General features: G+C 34.7%; 1 protein-coding gene across 2 annotated transcripts in view; it reads right to left on the reverse strand.

Annotated features, from left to right (window-relative positions):
• SPAG16 (sperm associated antigen 16) overlaps positions 1-22,201 on the reverse strand; it is a 951,181-nt gene that overhangs the window by 927,765 nt on the left and 1,215 nt on the right. The window contains exons 2-6 of one of the 2 annotated variants that reach the window (XM_088022037.1): positions 17,374-17,384; positions 13,162-13,206; positions 11,959-12,054; positions 9,261-9,379; positions 2,891-3,028 (exon numbers count right to left, since the gene is read on the reverse strand). In XM_088022037.1, coding sequence (XP_087878163.1) covers positions 2,891-3,028; positions 9,261-9,379; positions 11,959-12,054; positions 13,162-13,206; positions 17,374-17,384 — 409 coding nt within the window. Of the gene's footprint in view, positions 1-2,890; positions 3,029-9,260; positions 9,380-11,958; positions 12,055-13,161; positions 13,209-17,373; positions 17,385-22,201 lie in introns of both variants that reach the window. The other variant, XM_028112215.2, reaches the window with a different exon arrangement.

Consider the following 22,201-nt stretch of genomic DNA (forward strand, 5'->3'; position numbering starts at 1 on the left):
GTATATAAACATTTTTTAATTAATACACTTTAGAAAAAAAAAGATTATCAAACTACTACCTATATTATTCCTCTCCAGTATCTAGTATATACTTTTACATTCAAAGTAAATATAAACACTTTTTAATAGTACATTCTTTCCCTTAAATCATCTATGTATAAGGAAATTTTCCAAACATTTATTTCTAAAACTTTCTTTTTTATCAAGGTATAATTTACTTACAATGTTGTACCAGTTTCAAGTACATAATGACTCAACATTCATATATAGTGCAAAACGAACACAATAAGTATGGTTAACATCCATACCATACATGCATACATATATCATACATGAAACTATATTTTAGATAAGATAATCAACACTTGTAGCAAGATAAGGAAAACCTCTGTTCTAAAATAGGCATTGCTTACAAAAGAGAAAAGGACCATTTTTTTTAATTATAGCAATTCAAATGAAATTTAGAGTGAAATATTTCCCTTTTCATGTCTTCCTTTATGCTTCATCATTGCTGAATTTCGAAAATATTAATGATGTGATGACTAAAAAAAATCCAAGGATGACAGCCTTTAGAGATATTGATAATAATAGCTGACATTTTCAAAGCACTTTGTGATTTACACAGCTCTTTAATATAGATTGTCTTATTTAATTATCACATCACTCCCTAGGAGTTAATAGTGTGTATAATTACTCCCAGTTTAACAATAAGAAAACTGAGTTGATAAGTAGCAGAATATTGGAAGCTAGGTATTTGAACCTTAAGTTCAGTACTCTTTCCATGGCAATTCTCTTCTCTAGATAAATATTAAGCTTATAGCTATATGATTTCTCTGATTTTTCTAGCTACATCATTAAATGCTACCAGTATAATCAGGACAATATATAACATATCTGTAAACCTCACTCTTTTTACATACTAAATATTGGTTATTGTTAGAAAAGTACTTAACATCTACACTTATCTTGCTTGAAGAAACAGTCTTAATCCCGAAAAGGAAAACCTTATGGTAAATTCTATAAAAGGAATCCCATGTTTATTACTAATCCCTATTTGAAAAATATCTTCAAAAGTCAAACTGAAAAACCTGTGCAATAAAACATTACAGTGTAGGGCAAACTTATAGCATGACAAAAGTAGTTTTGGTAGTATTTTACAAAACTTCATTCTTCATTTTCGAAAATGTATCCAACAGAATCTAGAGATATGTTTCACCAAAGGTGTCATGAGAGCCCGATGTGCTTAATATTCATTTAATGATATAAATAGTAGGTACCTACTAAGGGTCAAGCATCTTTCCTTCAAATTTTCCATGTCAAGGAGATTAAAGCAAATAAATATTTTCCTTTTCTAATCTGTTAAAATTTAATTATATCAAATAAGATATATTTAAGACATAATAATCATAACTTTTGAAACTAAAACTGTATTTTAATATAGTAAACTTTATATACATTTAGTAATCTGATAGTTTAGTAAACACAAATAAGAATCAGATTTCATTTCAGTGATATCTGTTTTAATTATGGGATAATAATTTGCATAGGTAATAGTTTATATGATTTTGATTAGTTATTAAATATAATATTCAATAAACAACCAGTAATCAACAATGATTATTTAATATCAGTATGGCAAAACTCATTGCAAAAAGAGGTTCTATCTATTCAAAAGAAAATTAGCAAACTCAAGCAATAATTCAAAGAAGATCAGGAACTGAAACAGTATGCCAGACAGCACTCTGAAAAATTTGCTGTGTCAAATTCCCAGTGCATCCATTAGGTGTCTATACAATATCACAGTGAGCATCAGGGCCAATGGTGCAAACCACTTCTGAGAAATGAACTGAGAATAGAGAGAATGCTGGGTCTAGTAACTTATCATTCCATGGATCATCATACACTTCTTTCTAAAATGTAAAATGTCAAACAGTACACCCATAGATAATATGAAACTTGTATAATTTGCAAAAACATTTCTGAGTAATAAGTGAATAAATGATCTTACAAATTATCTTTTATTTACCACCACCTTTTAAAAGTAGGAGTTTTTAAATTTTCCTTCACTTTGCAATACAAAGTCCTGTTTCTTTACATTAAACGTTTTTACAAAGACCTCAAAAATATTATGTTCTTGTATGGTAGTTCTGCTTAGCTAATTTTTTGTCTTAATATGATTCTTTAACAGAAAAAAACCACTCTTTACGTATGTTTAATAAAAAATAATGAACAAAGCATGAACTTTCTCTACTCCATATCTAAGCATTGATTTTCCATCTAACATTGTCTTAGATGAGTAGACTCATCCCTAGTCAACACATTCACATATTTGTCTATGCAAGAATAACAGTGTTTATCTAAATTTGTTTGCCAAAAACTACGTCTTCCATTAATTTCAGAAAGAAAGATTAGGCTTCTGTTAAGTTTCTCTTCTATGCATGAATTCATGCTAGGAGATGATGAAATAACAGTTTCCTATGGGGAATTTTCAAACACCAAAATTCCTCTAACTAGGAATACACTAGCTCCTCCCTTCCTCTGTCTTCTATAATTTTATTATTATTTCAGAAATTAGCTTATCCTCATAGGGGAAGATTTCCACAAACCATGAAAAGATTATCAAAACCAGAAGAAAGTGAGTGTTACATAACAAATTAACCATCTCCTATACAACTCCCCTCATTCCACTTTTCCTGGTGCGTTGCAATTGTGAGAGTTCTGATCATCTGTTCAATTAATTTGCTACCGAAGCCTTTCACATTCTTTCCAACTAGAATTTAAATATAATTCAATTCAGAATTAAAGCTCTGGTACATTAACCACAGTTAGCTTCATTCAACTCTTCTATTTAGTCCAAAAGAAAAAAAAAGTCATTTAAAAAGTAACATACTCAGCTGCCTGTTTGTAGTGTTTCAAGTCTTTCTTCAAATTTTTGTTCTCATTTTCTAAAAGCATATTCTGCGTGTAGACATCTGGAACATTCCCAATATCTCTAAGTTCAATTACTCCCTTCTGTATTAACTCATACCTAGGGTAAAATCAAACAAAAGGCTTAATGTTGTTTCTTTCTACTAAATTGGCTTAATTTATGTACAATTCAAAAAGTTAAGTCCTAGGGGATATTTATAGAAATGAGGTTGTGGTGTTACTTTTGTAAATTAAAATGTCAAAATTCATAATATATATTTAAAATTAAAAAAAAATCATTGCTAGGTACTAATATCATCATGGTACATAAAATATAACCAAACATCTCGTATGTTCCAGGCACTAATCTAGACACTAGTAAAATTAACAAAACAGCCCAAGTCCCCGTCCATTCTAGTGTGGAGAGTGACTATGTTCTATGAAGTAAAATAAAGCAGGATCAGAGGGGGAGACCGAAGTGAAGAGTGATGGGGGCATTTGTGCTATTTTATATAGGCTGAGCACAGAAAGTATGACTGGCAAAGTGCTATTTGAGCAGAGAAATGAAAGAAATAAGGAACCAAGTCATGGGGACATGAAGGAGAGGAGCATTCTTGGTTAAGAGAAAAGTAAATGTAAAGACCCGGAAAAGAGGAAGTGTATGACATGTACAATTAAAAGCAAAAATCCTATATATCTGGAGTATCTGGAGCTGGAGGAAGGGAGAGAGTGGTAAGAAATGGGTCAGGAAGACAGCAGGAAGCAGGAGAAAGGAATGTGGTTTTACCTGAATCAGACTGAAGCCATTGGAAGGCTTTTGAGAAACAAGTGATACTGGTCAGATTTGCTTTAAAAGGATTAGTCTGTTGGAGGGAGGTGGGGGGATAGGTAGATGGGTGACAGGTATTAAGGAGGGCACTTACGATGAGCATTGGGTGTTGTGTGTAAGTGATGAATCACTAAATTCTACTCCAGAAAGCAACATTACACTGTATGTTAATTACCTAAATTTTAAAATAAATAAATAAAAAAAGGGGCGTCGGTGTCAGTCGGTTAAGCGTCTGCCTTCAACTCAGGTCATAATCCCAGGGTCCCAGGATCGAGTCCCGTATCGGGCTCCCTGCTCAGTGGGGAGCCTGCTTCTCCCTCTCCCTCTGCCTACCACTCTGCCTGCTTGTGCTCTCTCTGTCAAATAAATAAATAAAACCTTTAAAAAAAAAACGAAACTTTAAAAAAAGATTAGTCTGGCATCTACTTGAAGAAACAGACTCTAGAGGAGCAAGAGTAGAATCAAAGAGACTAGTCTGGAGGCTGTTGCAGTAGTCCAAAAGAGAGAGAATGGTGGCATGAACAACATTGGTAGCAGCAGAGATTATGAGAAATATGTCCCTTTTGGACATGCTATAAAGGTGGAGCCAATGAAGATTTTCGTATGAATCATCTGCCAAGAGTTGGTTAATAAAAGAGGTCAAAGATGACTCCAAGGTTTCTGGTAGAACAGCCACCCATTTACAAAGATGGGAATGAATGCAGTAGGACTTGGGTGATTGGAGAAGTTAAGGATTTGTTCCATGCAATATGTCTACCAGGTAATCAAGTGAAGATGAATACTGGGTATACATGTCCAGAGATCAGGGAAAAGGTCAGGACTTGGAATTCAAATTGGGGAAGACTAGACAAGGCCATCTAGGAAGTGAAGTAAAGAGAGAAGTGAAGTTCCTGGACTGTTTCAAGACTGGGAAGATAAGGAAATACTAACAAATAGAGACTAAGAATGAGAAGGGATAGTGAAGTAGTGAGTGAATATGAGAGCACTGTGGCTCAGGAACCAAGTAAATAAAGTGTTCCGAAAAGGAAGAAATGAACAACAGTGATAAATGCTGCATACAGGATGAATGGGGGAGTACTAAGGATCAGTCGCTGAATTTGGCAATGTGAAGCACTGAAAAAACTTTTAGTAGAGTCATGGAGATGATAGTGCCATCAGAGTAGGTATAAAAGTAGGACATAAGGAAGTGGCAACATACTCTTTCAAGGAGACATGATAAAGTGAAGCATAGGAAATCTAAGATGAACTTAAAAGAGGATGTGGCATTCAGGGTGTTTTTTTGTCTTCTGCCTTTTTAAAAAATATATGAAATATTGTACATCTGTATGCCTACGGGAATGATCCAGCAGAGAGAGAAAAAGCTTAGAGTGCAGAAAAAGAGAGAGAGGGGACAACTGCCAAAGCAATGTCCTTGAGTAGGTAAGAGGAGCTGGGCTCCAGGAGACAACTGGAGGGTTGGCCTTAGATGACAGCATGCATGGCTCAGCCTCTGTGACACATATGGAGAAGGAGGCCAGAGAACAGAGGTGGCAGGTTAGTAGAGAGGGAGGCAGGAGTCACAGAACTTCCATTTTCTCAGTGAATTAAGAAGGAAGATCAGAGAATCATTAACAGATTTGTAAATAATTATAATTTTAATGATATGTATATATATAGCAATAAAACTAAATAAAAAACAGTACAAACATAGAAAAACATTTCAGTAAAGAAGTTATTAACAAAGAAATCCCTACAGAGTTTGCTATAGATGAGCTAAACATTTCTTTAAAAATGTTTAATTATCAGCATTTTCATATTATAAATCTTAATTTTATTAATATATTACACATTAATATCCATATGGTTGTGTTATATATCTTATCTGATATTAAAAAAAATACAGCAAGACAAGCTCTGTGAAATATCCAAAATGTTAAGAAAATAGAATCAATATTAAGTAATATTTGCCACAATTTATAAAATAGATAAACATTTAATCATAAATTCACTATTATATTCATATGTAGAATGTGATTTATACTTATCTCAAAAGAGAAGATGCAAGGATTGATTAAAGTATTAGACCATAAAGTTCTTCTGACCATAAAATTGGTTTTCAGCAACTTGCTTTATTTAAGAAAAAAATCACCAAAGAAATTATTTTGATAAGAAAAAAGTGGTATGTAGTCCTTCTCTAAATTAAATGCTACGTAAATAAACTAATATGTGGTAAAATAAAAACAAATCAAGCATAATACAACATATCACATACTATATCACATATATCTGAGGATATTGAAAAATAATTTATCAAGAAAAATTTCTGTAATCTATGTAAAAATAGCAAAGATGACTTCAAACTCACTAAAACTATTCTAATACTATTAGATAATTAGGAATCAATCTACAAACTCCAGAAATACATTAATACATTTCTCAGTAAAACCAGCATTTTCTACATAAGATTTTTTGGTTTTGTTTCATGTGTGTATGTGTTAAAGAAATATCCTGGCCTTTTTATTTCTTCCTCTTTATTCACTCACACTTAGAATAAGACTGAAAAGTGTTCAAATGGGAAAAAGATTGTTACATAACTATTAGGAACAGGAAATAAAATTTACTACCAACAGACCTGCCAATAAAATTACATTAATGGTATTCATTTTTACCATAAGGTCCATAAACTACTTAGAATTATATAGGAACAGAAAATACACATATTTCAGGGAGAAAGTACAAAGGCTTTCATAATATTTGTTTATATACCAAAAGAGTTTAAGGCCCACTGTCACAAATGACAAATAGCATGAGAGAATTTCAGTAAACACATCAAGCATCATAAGAGTAAGGGTTATTTTTCCTTCCTGATGGCACCCAAGGCATAGGATATAAAAGACAGAAAAACAATCACCTAGATAATAACAAATATCAAATGAGAATTTTTCCTCCATGTTTTCAGGGAGAGTTAGGGAAAATACTTCACCAACAAAGACAAAATTCTGTTAGCTACTGCTAACCCACAGTGCAGACTTTCTTATGGTTCATTGAAAAAACTCCTACTACATTCACACACACACACACAAAATCTTTTTTTTTTTGGAAACATACAGAAAATAGTTTAGAATTTGCAAAAAAAAAAAAAAAAAAACCTTTCTGGGCTATATGGTCTCCACTGTGACTGACTAACTTTGCTGTTATAGCATGAAAGCAGCATAGACAATACCTAAAAGAAAGATTATGGCTATGTGCTAACAAAATTTTATTTAAAAAACAGAGGCAGGCCAGATTTGTTTGCTGACCTTAGATTTAAAGAATTTACTGCAATTACTGTTTGAAGATTGAAAGACAACAAGTCCAATTTTACTGCCCAGGTTTTTTGGTAATTTTGAGGTTTTTGTTTTACAAACTAGCAATGGGAAAACTTATTTGTCAACTTTTGTAAGATTAAATGAATTCGTAGCAATGAATACTATAAATGTTTTTCTCCATAATAAAAAATGATAAAAAAATATATTTGATATTCCTATTGTCCTACTATGCAGAATAAGCAAAGCTTTTGGATCAAAGTAAAAAATGTTTCGTGTGAAATAAAAATACTCAGTACTGTGTAATCTTATTACAAACGGTTTGTAGGTTTATAACAAGCGAGCAGCTAGGGACAAGGATACAATCATTTGAACCACAGTATTACTAAACCCACATAATAAAGAGATATATGAACTTTACTTTAAAACTATTGTAATATACTAAGTGGCATGCTTATATAGGGGTTCCATAAGTCCTAATACTATTATAGTTTCCTGAAATTTCATCTCAATTCAAACTGCTAAATCTAAAAGGATAACATGGTACAATAAGCACTTAATTGTTAAGAGTGTACTTGGTTCCAGATTTCTCGATGGGATGATCATTTCACACTTTGGGCTGGACAAACATGTGAGTACTACATGTCCTAACACACCTTCTTAGAAGAAAAAAGGAACTGAGCCACATTAATTTTTCATTTCATTAGTATTGTAAATTAATCATCTACCTACTTTTACAAAAATGTATTTTCTAATACATTTGTAATTATTTCTTAGGGACATTTTTATAAAAATCATTCACGCAATTTCCAAATTTAATAGGAACACTATTATTTTACTACCATCAAATTTGTTTTTTTCCTAAACTGTATTAATGAAAAACGGTTCTCTTCATTAAATTTATTAACTTTAGATATGCAATTTAAAGTAATAAAAGTGATTTCGTCTATGTACATGGTCTCGGTAGATGAGAACCAAAAAGAGCAGCAAATAAAAATTACATCACAGTCGGATTAGTAGTAATTACAAATTGCTCCTTATATTTAAAATTAGGATTTAGTCCCAAAACACTACAAACATGTTTCTGTATCATACTATTCCCTTCCCATGATATGGAATGGCTTTTAAAATGGCTCAAACATATTTTTATATCCAATTATTAAATAATATTTCATTAAGGAATGTTGGGCCTCTGAAAACATGCCTGCTGACATTACTACCATTGTAAAGAAATAAAGACAGCATGCCTGCTGATTTTTTTTTTTTAAGATTTTATTTATTTATTTGACAGACAGAGAGACAGCGAGAGAGGGAACACAAGCAGGGGGAGTGAGAGAGGGAGAAGCAGGCTTCCCGCCGAGCAGGGAGCCCGATGCGGGGCTCGATCCCAGGACCCTGAGATCATGACCTGAGCCGAAGGCAGTCGCTTAACCAACTGAGCCACCCAGGCGCCCCACATGCTGATTTTCATAACCAATAAGTTATTAAAATTTTCAATTATAACAAGAAAATCTGTGTTTAGGCATCATTTGAAAATATAATTCTGCTTATTTCTTTTTTTAAGATTTTATTTATTTGACAGAGAGAAAGACAGTGAGAGTGGGAACACAAGCAGAGGGAGCAGGAGAGGGAGAAGCAGGCTTCCCGCTGAGCAGGGAGCCCAATGCGGGGCTCAATCCCAGGACCCTGGGATCATGACCTGAGCTGAAGGCAGACGCTTAACCACTGAGCCACCCAGGCACCACAATTCTGCTTATTTCTAAATGAAGAAATATTTATAGAAAAAGAATCAATCAGTTGTGTGAGTAGAGAAAGGCAGGCCATTACACTAGAAGTAAAACAAATGAAGTAGTAATCTTGGTAGGATGTCTTAATGCAGGAAATATTACCCTTAATAATCATGCAGAATATATTAGAAAAGCATTTCATAAAAGAGCTTTGTATTATGTGATCCTGGGAGATATTCCATTTTCTTGATTTTTGAAAATCACTCAGATTTGAATATTTAGAAAGTATTTTTAATAAAAACTTCTCTTACATTGATATCTTAATTATGTGAGAGAGAGAGAGAGAGAGAGAGAGTGTGTGTGTGTGTGTGTGTGTGTGTGGTAGGGATGGGAAAGGCTTCCATCCATTTCATCCATTTTGTATAAGCTGAGCAACTTCAAGTCCTTTAAGACAGTTAAAAGTGTACATGTTAGCATCCCTAGGTAACTATTTATCCAAATAAATGAATTTACCATTCAGACTGAAAGCAATCGAGAGTTCTGGTCATTCCCATTTTGATTAGGAAATTGCAGAGAAAGTCTTCTATCACTTCAGGTGTTGGTTGCTTTGAAGGAAGGACTGTTTTCTGTTCCTGAAATTTAAATGTGCAATTATTTATTTTGAAAATATAAAATCATCACTAAGCTTTGATTATTGGTACAAATAAGCTGTTCATTTATTCATTCACTTGTTCATTTTTTCATCTATTTTTGTTGAGTGTTATGTTCCAGGGACTATTTTAATTACTAGGGATAAAGCAGTAATGAATTTATACACTAGATAAAACTTGGTTTTCATATCTAATAGTCAAGTAGATGGAGAAAGAAAATGAATAACTAAATTAAAAATATACAATATGGCAGATGGTCCTAAGTGCCTGGGAGAAAAAAAGCAGAGGACTGAAGGGAGAGAGAGCCAAATGTAGGGCAGATATGTGTGTGGAGCTGGGCTGCTATATATGTAGGGTAATGAAGGAAGATTTCACTGATAAAGTGGAATCTGAGCATAAATCTACAGAAAGAATCATGTTTCAGTTATAGCATCAACAAATACAAAGACCTTGATGTAAGAGTGTGACTAGATTATCTAAAGAACAATAAGGTCAGCTTGTCCTTTCAATAGCATAGAACACATTAAAAAAAAGAAAAAAAAAGTATGGACCTTTAAATTCTTTCAATTATTATCATTATAAAAAGAAATATAATGAATTTTGGTGCCTTAAGCTTTAGAAACACTATGATACAGAAGAATTATGTGCTTTCTTCTGTGCTATGGAGTGGCTTATCCTACCATTTCATAATGGAAGTCTATCAGCTATATCGGGGTCAGCTAACTGTGTAAATAAAGTTTATTACAACACAGCCATGCCCATTTGCTTACATATTGTCTATGGCTGCTTTCATACTACATGAGAGAAGTGAGTTGCAACAGACATCTTATGGTCTTCAAAATCTAAAATATTTACTATATGACCCCAGAGAACAAGTTTGCAGACCCCTGAACTAGAAAAGTGGAGATATTTCAGCAAGTGAGATATGAAATTAGGACAGCCATAAAACTACCATAAGTCAATGTATAAAATAAGTCAAATAATGGGTAGACACTTAAAAATATCAAAGCATCGTTTCCAGAGTGCATTCATTTTCTTCTCATTGGCAAGAACTTACCAATCTAACTGCTGATCATTTAGACAGACAGATCTATTTTCATATATAGAAACTCAACAGCAGACTTTCTTTCCTCCTTCCCCTCTTAACATGGTAATGGTTACAGACCAGGTAAATGTTACATACCTGGTAATAGTTACACAGAAATGCAGTAAGGAAAGAATCTCTTTTGCCCTAAAAAGTTCTTCTCAAAAGTGCTATACATAATTTAATGCTGATCTTAATTACTAGTAGCTGCTACAACATTCAAAACAATGATCAGATGAAGCAAATTTGGGAGGCTACCGAAATTTCCTGACAAATGACTAGGGTTTTAAAATGAAATTTTAACACTCAAGCAAGATAATTTGGAATATCTTCCCTAAGGTCATTTAATTTTAAAGATTTTAATTTATTTATTTGTCAGAGAGTGGTGGGGGGGAGAGAGAGAGAGAGGCAGGCAAAGGGAGAAGCAGGCTCCCCACTGAGCAAGGAGCCCAATGTGGGACTAGATCTCAGGACCCTGGGATCATGACCTGAGCCGAAGGCAGGCGCTTAACTGACTGAGCCACCCAGGTGCCCCTCCTAAGGTCATCGTAAAAGATTATATAACAATGTTGATTATGTGCAGGACCCTATATCAAACATGGAAGATGCCAGGGTAGCAGAATACAGCATCCCTGCCTTCAAGTCTGAATTATGGTGGAAGATTACATATAATTGCTTGATAAGGGTATAATATGGCTGGAAGTAAATATTCATTACACAATAATAAATGCTACCTTGGCATTTTTGGTCAATAAATTTGAATATGATATTTAGAATGAGATGGATGACAGTTGAAGGAATTGGGAATACAGGAGGAAAGGGAGGAAAGAGAGACTATTTTTTTTTCTTTTTATTTAATGTGTTACAAAACACATTTTAGTATCTGTATCCAATAACAAATTCTGTACATTAGTGTTAAAAATCCTTGGTTTAATATCCAGTGAGATTAAATAAGCAGAGTTCTGAAGGAAGGTGTCATTTGTTGTGAAGTTATGCAAGAGTAACCATGATGTAGAAAATGACAATCCAAAAAAGAATAAATATGACTACTTACTTAAAATGAAGGTGTACGTACCCCTTCGGATCACCATATTTGTATCTTTGGGGTAACAAACTGAGGGTTCTAGAGGGGAGGGGGTGGGGGGACGGGTCAGCCTGGTGATGGGTATTGAAGAGGGCACGTTCTGCATGGAGCACTGGGTGTTATGCGCAAAAAATATATCATGGAACACTACATCCAAAACTAATGATGTGATGTATGGTGATTAACATAACACAATAAAATTTTTAAAAATTTAAAAAAATAAATAAAGTGAAGGTGTAATGATAAAGACACAGAAGAGAAAAAGGCATAACAAGTGATAGGACAGCATTTACTATGTAAAACTTAAGTTCACCCAGTAAAACTTCAAGTCTCACTGCTAAACTATAGATTGTGTTCAAACTACACAAACAATAGGTTGTGTTCAATTCTCACCAAAATCTGAGTATCTGTAGCCTGTTCCTGGACCATCTGAATTGCTTTTGCTAGATCTTCTTCACCTTCTGGAATGCTAACATTGTCATCTGGTATCTAAATCAAAGAGATAAAGGACAGGAAGAGCAAGCAGGACGATAAAAACACTTTACTTCATTTCAGAAATAATTTTTCTCACAAAACAATGAATCAAAAAAACACACCTTATGTAAGACACCATGTCATTCTGAAGTTCTCTGACAAATGAATAACTAACAAGCAGGAGGCTTTCTGACTTCCTTGTAAACATCACTCAATGTCACCTCTGATAAGATCAAGATCAGCTTATGGGTATTCGCTTTTACATATAAAGACAAATGTAGTCTAACAACTCTGCTTTGAAAAAATGTAAGGCCACTTCTTTTTTCATAAATACTAGCAACTGCCAATCTCTAGTTTATTAAAAAAAATAAAATAAAACTCACTGCCTAGATGTTAGGCTCTTGGAAGAATGCAATTGACTATGACATTAATGATAGGTAACACTTAGCACGTGCTTCTTATGTGCTGATCAGTTCTATGCCTTTTATCTGAAACCTTCAGTAATTTCATGTGGCACATATTCATATTATCTCTATTTAACTACTACTAATAAAAAGTTTATCTACTGTTTGTTCTGTCTTTTACTTGCCCAGGCCACAAAGTGCCTGGCTTGCTTCCACAGTTGTACTTACTATGTCTGTCACCTAGGAGCGACTCTATGCACCAAGTCTCGGAAGTAATGATAGGTCCCATCTGAACAGTGAATTAAAGGGAAGATTTAAGACAGGAACTACACTACACAGAATTACAGTTAAGCTGAAAGGAAGCATGGGATCTGAGTTGCAGCCAGTAGTGGAACTCTAGGAAACCCATCCAAGAGCAAAATGGATATTAGGGAGTGCCTGCTGGACAGAGACAACAGTCTAGAGTAAGGACCTACAAAGCAAGGGAGAAGGAGCTACCTTTGAAACACAGCTAACAGGAAAACCAAAAGAGCCAGATGCCTTAACCAATCCAAACTCCCAAACAGAACTTTCACATTTCACTCTTAAATAGCTGGTATCAGGTAATTCAGCTGAAAAACTAGCATCTCTTAAGGAAAACAAAATATAAAATAAAAGGAAGGTTTCATAAGAATGACTAGTGAATTTACAGACTAAATACCTAAAATGAAAAAATTACCTCTTCATATTCATAATCATCTTCAGATGCTTCAGTTATGGTGACCTCTGAAATCTTGTCAAGTGTCAATCTCAAGATATATGGAAAAAATGATTTATTTAAAATTGATTTGATGTTAAAATTCAGTATCAGATCCATTTATCTTACCAAGTTGGTAAATGTAATTTAAACTGTTTTTCAAATTTCTCTTCCCCATACAACCTACAAATAAAGATACTTCAAAACAAAATATTTTTCATTATTACTTTAAATCATTGTTCTACATAACCCAAACCCATGAAAAACTACCTTCCCATATGTCTATTTACTATCTAATGATTTCCAATTCGATTCTAAGGCTTACAAAAATGTACATGGTATAATAAGATAACATAAATTAGAAAGAGATAAGAAAAATGATGGACAGGAAAACTATGGCAGTAAATTTTTTAAATCCATCTCAAACTAAGTTAATTTTCCAGAGCTCCTGAGTCATGCATAGTTGCACTCTGACTTCTTTATTTAAAGTATAATGAATTTTTCAAAAGCACAACAGTATTTAAATATAAGCAAAAAATATATTTCAATGTTTTCATAATAAAAGTCACTTTAATCTCTACTTTTTTATTATATACTTCAATTTTAAAATTAAATTTTGTTCTCAGGAAAGGAAGCCTAATTTTTAAGCAAATGTAAACTATACAGTAATCATATTTCAGTAGTTCATAAATTACCAAGAAATAAGCATTAAAATACCAATGGAAATGACTCTAATAAAAAAATTCTAACAGCACTGCTGTAAGACTTTCAAAAATTACAAGTTACTTTAATTACAAATGAAAACTTCAAGATAACATTTAATTTTGAAAGAAATCACAACATACACCAATAACATTATTTTGTTGGCTGGTAGGTTTACATTTTTTTCCTAATGTACACACGTGATTATGCCAAGTTCAAAATGTATGAAATACTTTAACATACAGTAATGGTTATGAAAATCAAAGATGAGATTAGCCTAGTTTTCATCTTGCTGCTGGTTATGAGAAATCCTCTACCAAGAGCTAACTAAAAGCATATATGACAACTTATGCTAGTATGAACTGATATCATTTAAAAAGTATTTAATAGAAGCCAGGCACTGTCCTTAAGGGCTTTACATGATGAATCAACTCATTTCATCTTCATCCTACCTACAAGCTATTATCATCTCCATTTTGTAGATCAGGACTCACAGGCACAAGGTCACACAGCTAGGACATAACACAGTTGGGAATCAACCCTAGAAGTTAGGTTTCACGACGCTACACCTAAACCTTTTGTTATCCCATGTTCGTTTTCTATACTATGTAAACACTTGAAGCATTTGCCAATTATCTTGCACACAGTTCTAAACCTCTAGAAGATAGGTTATGCAGTCTTGTTACTCAGCTCCATCATAAGCTGTAAGTCTTCACTGTTTGCTTTATCCACTTGAGGAGACACTTAAGCCTAGTTCAGTTATGACCAATCCTTAGGAACCTGACACTGTCAAACAAGAATGTATTTCCCAAAAATATGGTGAAAACTAATTTAAAATAACTAGCCAATTTAACTAATTAAACAGCTAATTAAAATAACTAATTAAATGACTAATTAAAAACTACTGTGGTAGATTAAACTACTACAGAAATAAAAAGTTGCATACCTGCAGCTGATCCTGTAACTTTGAACTTACCCATACTGGATACCAGGACTGAATACCTACCTACATTACTTAATTACTGCTATGGAACACTTTCCAATAGCATTGGCCTCACCTCACTCTCCAATTCCTTGCCAGCAGTCTTCTTAAAGACCATGAGGCTTCCACTAATAGTCTGTTCAAGGTATTTTAGCTTTCACCAACATCTGTCCTTTATTCAGTTCCAGAACCACTCCAATACTTTAAAGTATTTCTTATGTTAGAATCGCACTTTTCAGGTACCAAAATCTGTACTTCGTATTACTGCTGCATAACCAACTCCCCAAAACTTAAGGCTTAACAATAAGCACCCATTATCTCACAGTATCCATGGTCAAGAATTCAGTAATGACTTAGCTTGTGTATTTTGATCTGGGGTCTCTCTTGAGGCCTCAGTCAAGATGGCAGCCAAAGCTGCAGTCTTCTGAAGGCTCAACGGAGGGAACAGGATCCATTTCAAAGATGGCTCTAACATTGTTGGCTGAAGGTTTCAATTCCTTCCCATGTGGGTTTCTCTATAAGCCTCTTAAGCATTCTCAAGATACAGTGGCTAGCTACCCCCAGAATAAGAAATACAGGAAAACAAAGTGGAAGCCACAATATCTTTTATGACCAAGTCACACATCATCATTTATTCACTATCCTATTGGTTACGTAAGTCAACCCTCTTCAATACATAAGGGAACTATACAGGAGCATGAGGACCACGATGTGGAGATCACCGGGCATCATTTTGAAAGCTGGCTATCATAATACCTTAAGGGGTTTCAGGAGTATTAAAAGAGTTAACGTATGTAAATCATTTAGAATGGTGCCTGGCTTATAGTTAATGCTATGCAAGTATTTGTTATTATTTTCCTTTTCTAGAAAGAGATGAGCACCTATGGAGAAGTCTCATAAGTCTTTCATGGCCCAGTTCCCCCATGCATTAAGATGAATGGATTAATAAAACACATTCTAAATCTTCCTCCTTTCTAAATTTATATTTTTCTGATACATTTCACTTAATTAGATAAAATTTCCTGAGGTTTAGCTAGAGGGAATTGGTCTCTTTTTTTATGGAAAGGAATGCCCTCTTCTGCATGACAGTTACTAAAATTTGATTTTGTAAGAAATCACTTGTCTTTAAGTCTCCAGAAAAGCAATGCCATCCTTCATCACCGATCATACCATAATAAATTTTACAAGAAGTAAATATTCTAAAATCATTTGGATAGATTTTAAAATTGTAAGTAAGCCAACTGATAAGATTAATGCGAGGAAGAAACACCAAAGCATAGGTTGTTAAACATGGCAATATATAGGAAGAAAAAAGTGATTTGTCCTCAAAGCTTTGGAAATATCAAACTTGCCACACCGCTACCCAGAAAATACTTGAGGCAACAGCTTCAAACCCTAATAATATATTCTGTTTCCCCAAAATCAAAAAGAATGAAAAAATACCATTTTATAAAGCTTAAAAAGTATTGTCATATGGATCACTATCATATTTATTCTCACAACAATCTGTAAGATTGAATAACACAGATACAGTCATTTTTAAATCTAAAAAAAAAAAGAAAGAAAATGAAAGAGGGAGATTAAGAAATTTACCAAAAATCTTATACCTATTAGTGACAAAGACAAGTTTCTGGAATAAAAAGATCAGGAATTTTCTACAATATCATATTTCTACAGTTTCTATGCTGTTCTATAGTGACACAAAAAGAATGTGCAATACTACCAAAATCCTAGGCAATGAACCCTCACTTATTTTCCAAACTCTCAAGTGTTATATTACCAACAGCTAAATCAAATCATTTAAATAGCTCAATTTGAAGACCCTAAAGGAGGGAGAGGTATAAAAGAGCTACAGGGCTACAGACCCAAAGATAAAATCAGCCAAGGGCAATAGATTAATGAGACAAAAGGTCAGGCAGAGGACAAACATCCAAAATAGGAACCACTGTTTTCCTTGATTGGTATTTTCAGTATCCACAAAAATGATTTGTACAGAAAATCTTCCCAGGAGCAACTGAGTTGAAATGTGATGTTGCAGTATTACTGAAGAAATAAATGTACTTTGGCAAGTATGTTTGTATGCATCTGTCTATCTGGCTTAGCTGGCTAGCAACACATGGACAAATGCACAAGTGAATCCCCAGACGACTGTATGGCAGTTTACAAATACACATATAGTACAAAATATAAAAATAAGTAAGTATGAAAATTAAAAGAGAAAGAAAAAGAAGAGAAATAAAACAAAGGTAAAGCTGCAGTGTATGCCATAAAGTCTCATGAACTTTGTCAAATATAAGCCACAGGTTTGACCCAAAGCTTCCCAGCAGTCAGGGTAAAGAGGGGAATGTAATCAGATACCAATTCAGTATCCATCCAATGAAAACAGATGAGTTTCTCAGCAGATGTACACCAATTTCTGGTTCTGAAGCCTGAGAGAAATTACACTCTTCAGTTCTCATAAAGAGAACACTGTGGACTATACAGATATTGATTCCCTTGGCCCTTGGGACAGCCAGAAAGACTGAGTGAAGCAAGATCTTATGAACACCATGTGTAAAAGAGGTTGGAAAGCACTGCTCTAAAGTAGTGTTGCCAGCATAGGAATAAGCAATTGACCAAGAATTGCTTGAATGATAAAAACCCTTCACTCTTTTTTTTTTCACTGTTTTTATTATGTTATGTTAATGACCATACATTACATCATTAGTTTTTGATGTAGTGTTCCATGATTCATTGTTTGCACTCTCAATCTACTTTTACTGGACAACTTTCTCATGTGTAATCGAATCTCTTAGGTGATCCTATTCTCCAGGAAACGTCCATACAATTAAGCTGGTCACAGTCCTCAGGCAAAGTGATTTTTTTTTCCATTGCAGAATAAGCCAGAATTCTGGCTTAAAATCAGTTTGCTAATGCCAACCTGATTCTGAGCCCTTATAAAACTCCCTTCTTATTATCTGCCAACTATTCTTTCAAAGAACATTGTTGAACTCCATTTCTAAAGTTCATTTTTTCCAACCTTTCTATTCCCTTCAGATATAGTTATTGCCTTTCAGCCTGTTTGAGGTTAACTTGACATTTAAAATTGTGCCTGGTTTTCTAGTCTGCGCTTGCCCAGGGTACAGTCTGTGATTCCCCTTCCTGCCTGACCTGCAGCCACAGCCCATAGCAGCACCTGCTTCTAGGCCAGGTTCCATATCCTAGAGTCAGAGCCTACAACACTCAGACCAAGGGTCTCACTCCACATCTCCACTTGCTCCGGAAGAAATTTAGTAGGATTTGTGATTTTGCATACAATGAATCCGTTCCCTGGCACTTGGTCACCATGGGTGAACTAATTGGTAGTTTCTGCACTAGCAGAATTTGTACCAGATCCTGACCTTGTAGATCCTATCAGAAAATAGGCCAGTATACATCCACACTGAAACTGCCAGGAAACCCTAAATCTATCACAGCACCACAGAAGACACAACTGCAAGAAGCCTCAGAGAAGCATTTCAGCTGGCGTAATGGAGCCGAGCTTGAGGTCACAGTTGATACATCAGGGTCACAAACAAGGTTCTGCAAATGGACCAGAGCCAGGAAGCTATGAGCAATTTTCAGATGTGAGCTCCATACAAAGATCCTCACACACTGGTCTCTTCCACTGCTACACTGGAGGTAGTGATCACTGCCAGCAGCAGCATCTTTATAAAGAACTGGAGTGAAACATATAGCTAATTATATTTTACATGATTTCCCAAAGCGACTATAGACAGAAATCGCTTTCTAATCTTGCCATCACTTCAGAGCCGATACACACAGAGGCGATCTAAAATCTGCCTGGATCCTCCATAATCAACATTTTACTTACTAAATTGAAATAAAAGTACTGTAAATAGCAAACATCACAGTCAGGGTTCCCTTTCTTAGGAATGCCAGTTTCAATAATGGAAGTTAACTGAATAATATACGAGAGATGGCAAATAACTGGCAGACTTGCTTCCACTTCCCCCATCGTCTGTTTTCTGCAGTCTTTCCCACCAAGTCTTCAGGAGGTTTCAGAACTCTTATTAACACCACATACCAGAGAGTCACTATCAATTCAACAGACTCAGCAAGAGTGGAAATTTATTGACTACTCCTGCCCCAGACACCACTGCCATCTTCGGCCTCATAAGCTGGAAAATAACCTTTTTTCAAAATGTAAGTCTCATTGTTCTCATAGTGGGTGGTGGTTTAAGTTTTTCAACTTCTAAGCCAGGAGATCCAAAGATATGAACTCTACATATTATACCTCTTATCTGAAAATATAAGGCTAGTAGTTAAGAAATTTGCCTACAGCCTTGTTATTTCAATTATATTCCTTAGACCAGCAGCACCTGCAGCACCTGGGAGCTTGTTAGCAATGCAGAATCTCAGCCCTGACTGGGACTTACTGAATTAGAGTCTTCTTTTAAACATCCATATTCTTTGATTCGTATGCACATTAAAGTTTGCCTAGACTAGAGGACACACAACAAAATACAACTTTTTCTTTCATGCAGGTAAAATTCAGCACTCCAGGTTTAGTAATATGTTTTTTGGTCTAGATTCTACATTCAGACTGTCTATCCTTTTATTTGAATATATGTAGGCTGCAACTAAGCACCAGGGGCAAATTCATTTTTCCACTGATAATAAGAAATAGATGACCTGAGTACATAATGATTATTAAGGCTTTTAAAAATATCTTCTCACGCGATACTATAAACATTCCAGAGAAGTAATATAACAGATGAGGGAAAAAATCGCTGAGTGTTAAAAATAATAAATAGAATTTTAAATGACAAAAATTCAATTTTTTTAAAGATTTTATTTATTTATTTGACAGAGAGAGAGAGATCACAAGCAGGCAGAGAGGCAGGAAGAGAGAGAGGGGGAAGCAGGCTCCCCACTGAGTGGAGAGTCCGACGAGGGGCTCGATCCCAGGACCCTGAGATCATGACCCAAGCCAAAGGCAGACGCTCAACTGAGCCACCCAGGCACCTGACAAAAATTCAATTTTAATTAAACAAAGTGATTAGTGAACACTACTATTGCAATGAAAGATTGTCTAGGATGTCATTTAATTACATGGGCTATCTAAGTATGAGCACCTTATTACGTGGGCTATCTAAGTATGAGCACCATATTTCAAGTGACTAGTGGAATCTTTAATTTTGCATTTTCATAAACAATTGACTTTGGGACTGCATTCAGAGTTGATTAGCTTCAAAGGACTGGCTTAAACTCACTCAACCCTCAGAAATTACTGTTGGGGCCAAAGGAGGCCTTTTCAGTGGCCAGCAAACTTACATCCGTGATCTAATTAGCCAAATTCTTAATGTTGGAATGCCTTGAAAGATAAAATAATCAAAATCTAGTTAGGGAAAAAGAGAATCAGTGTAAAAGGAGGTACGTAAACCAATACTTTGGGGGGGTCCACTTTCCTAGAGTCCATGTAGTCCATTATTCTTCCTTGAACAAGTCTTTCCACAAATAGCAACCAAATCAATTAAGAATTAGCTTTCTTAGTACAACTCATTCCAGCCTGCATCTCCCAGTTAGACTGAGCATTCCCAAATGTCCACAGCCATACATTAACTGCAGTTCCTATTGCAACTGAAAACTTTACCCAAGTGGTACTGATTTCTAATACAGAAATCATTCACAAAAGACAACCAAACTTTACAAACACTCGACCCTTTACAAACATAGTTAAAACCTAGCCTTATATTTTACAATGTTGCAAATATCTTTCTTTTTTTTTTTAAAGATTTTATTTATTTATTTGAGAGAGAGAGAATGAGAGATAGAGAGCACGAGAGGGAAGAGGGTCAGAGGAAGAAGCAGGCTCCCTGCTGAGCAGGGAGCCCGACGTGGGACTCGATCCCAGGACTCCAGGATCATGACCTGAGCCGAAGGCAGTCGCTTAACCAACTGAGCCACCCAGGCGCCCTTGCAAATATCTTTCTAATGAAGAGTTCTCCAGAGAACTCATATACTCTGTAAATATATTTCTTAAAGACTCTGGAAATAGCTAAGAAAGGAACTATGTGCCTGTTTGTATCTTGCCTCTTGGAAGTTTAAAACATAAAAGCAAAGGTATCCTGAACTGCTTCAGAAGAGAAACAGATAACTTCTACCTTTACAGATAGCAGGTTACAAAGAAGGGATGTTGCAGGGTTAAGAATTCTTTTTCCTGAACACATTCTCTAAATTCATAATGGGGCCTTTACTAAGGAAGCCATCCCCCTCATGGTGGATCCTGGCTGTTTCTGGTTTGGGCCCTATTAGTCTGCACATGTTCTTTATGTTCAAATGTTTAACAGCAAAGAAAAGGGTGACTTCCTGCAGAATTAGAGTCAACCTCTTTCAAAGATTTAATATTTAATATTCATATCTTGTTGTCTAGTGTTCTACGGAGCATCTGTTCAGTCATAAATAAGGGAAGCCCAAGACCAAATGCAGTAGATTAGAAGTGATTAAGTATATGTGCAAGGTAGAGAACATCAGATTTCTGATTCATTTGTGCATATTATAACTTTTATTTATCCACTGCGATAGCTCAATTAAATTACCTGAGAGCTAAAGACTTTAAACTCAAGAAAGTCTCACTTCAGCAACTATCCTAATTGCCTTAAGAAACAATGTCAAATAACATTATACAGTCAACTCTTAATTATGCATGTTAAGAGAGCCCAGGGATACAGGGATAATTGGTATTCTAAAGTAATCTTCAAACTTCATTTTAACTAAGAGTTAAAGCCTCTCCCATGACTAAACCTCTTACCTAAATACTGAATGTAGGAAAATTGGCAAAATATGTAGTTTTGCTAACCCTTGACTACCCTTTGGTTGAAACTCAAAATATTAGCCAACTAAAGAAAGATGGAAGAAAGGCAAAGGGGCCAGATAATTCAGAAATTGGATAATAAAATCCTAAGAAGTTAGAGTTGCTTATATTTACAAATGTGATTATTTGGAAAATTCTTTGTAAGACAAGTTTTGTGCAAACTGCTATATATTGGCAGTTGCGACTCAGTAATCTCCCTGAAAATTAACTAAACCTAAGAGCTGTGCTATATTGAAGTCCCACAACTTGCAAAAAAGTTAACTCAGTGTGTTTATCTCATGTCAACAATTAATCTATGTGTTACAGGAATCATCTTAATGTAGACAAAAATAAGATGCCTGGTTACTATTCACTACCAGGGACACTAGATAACTTCATACTTGATGTAAGTTCTGAAAGAATTGTTGACTCATATCTGAATTTAAAAAGGAATATTACTGGAAAAGGCAGCTATTTAGAGCTATAAAGAGTATAAAGCCTCA

The sequence above is a fragment of the Eumetopias jubatus genome, unplaced genomic scaffold (genome assembly GCF_037043125.1).
Source record: "Eumetopias jubatus isolate StellerSeaLion01/CBP00866 unplaced genomic scaffold, mEumJub1_p1.0 scaffold_3, whole genome shotgun sequence".
Lineage (NCBI taxonomy): Eukaryota > Metazoa > Chordata > Mammalia > Carnivora > Otariidae > Eumetopias > Eumetopias jubatus.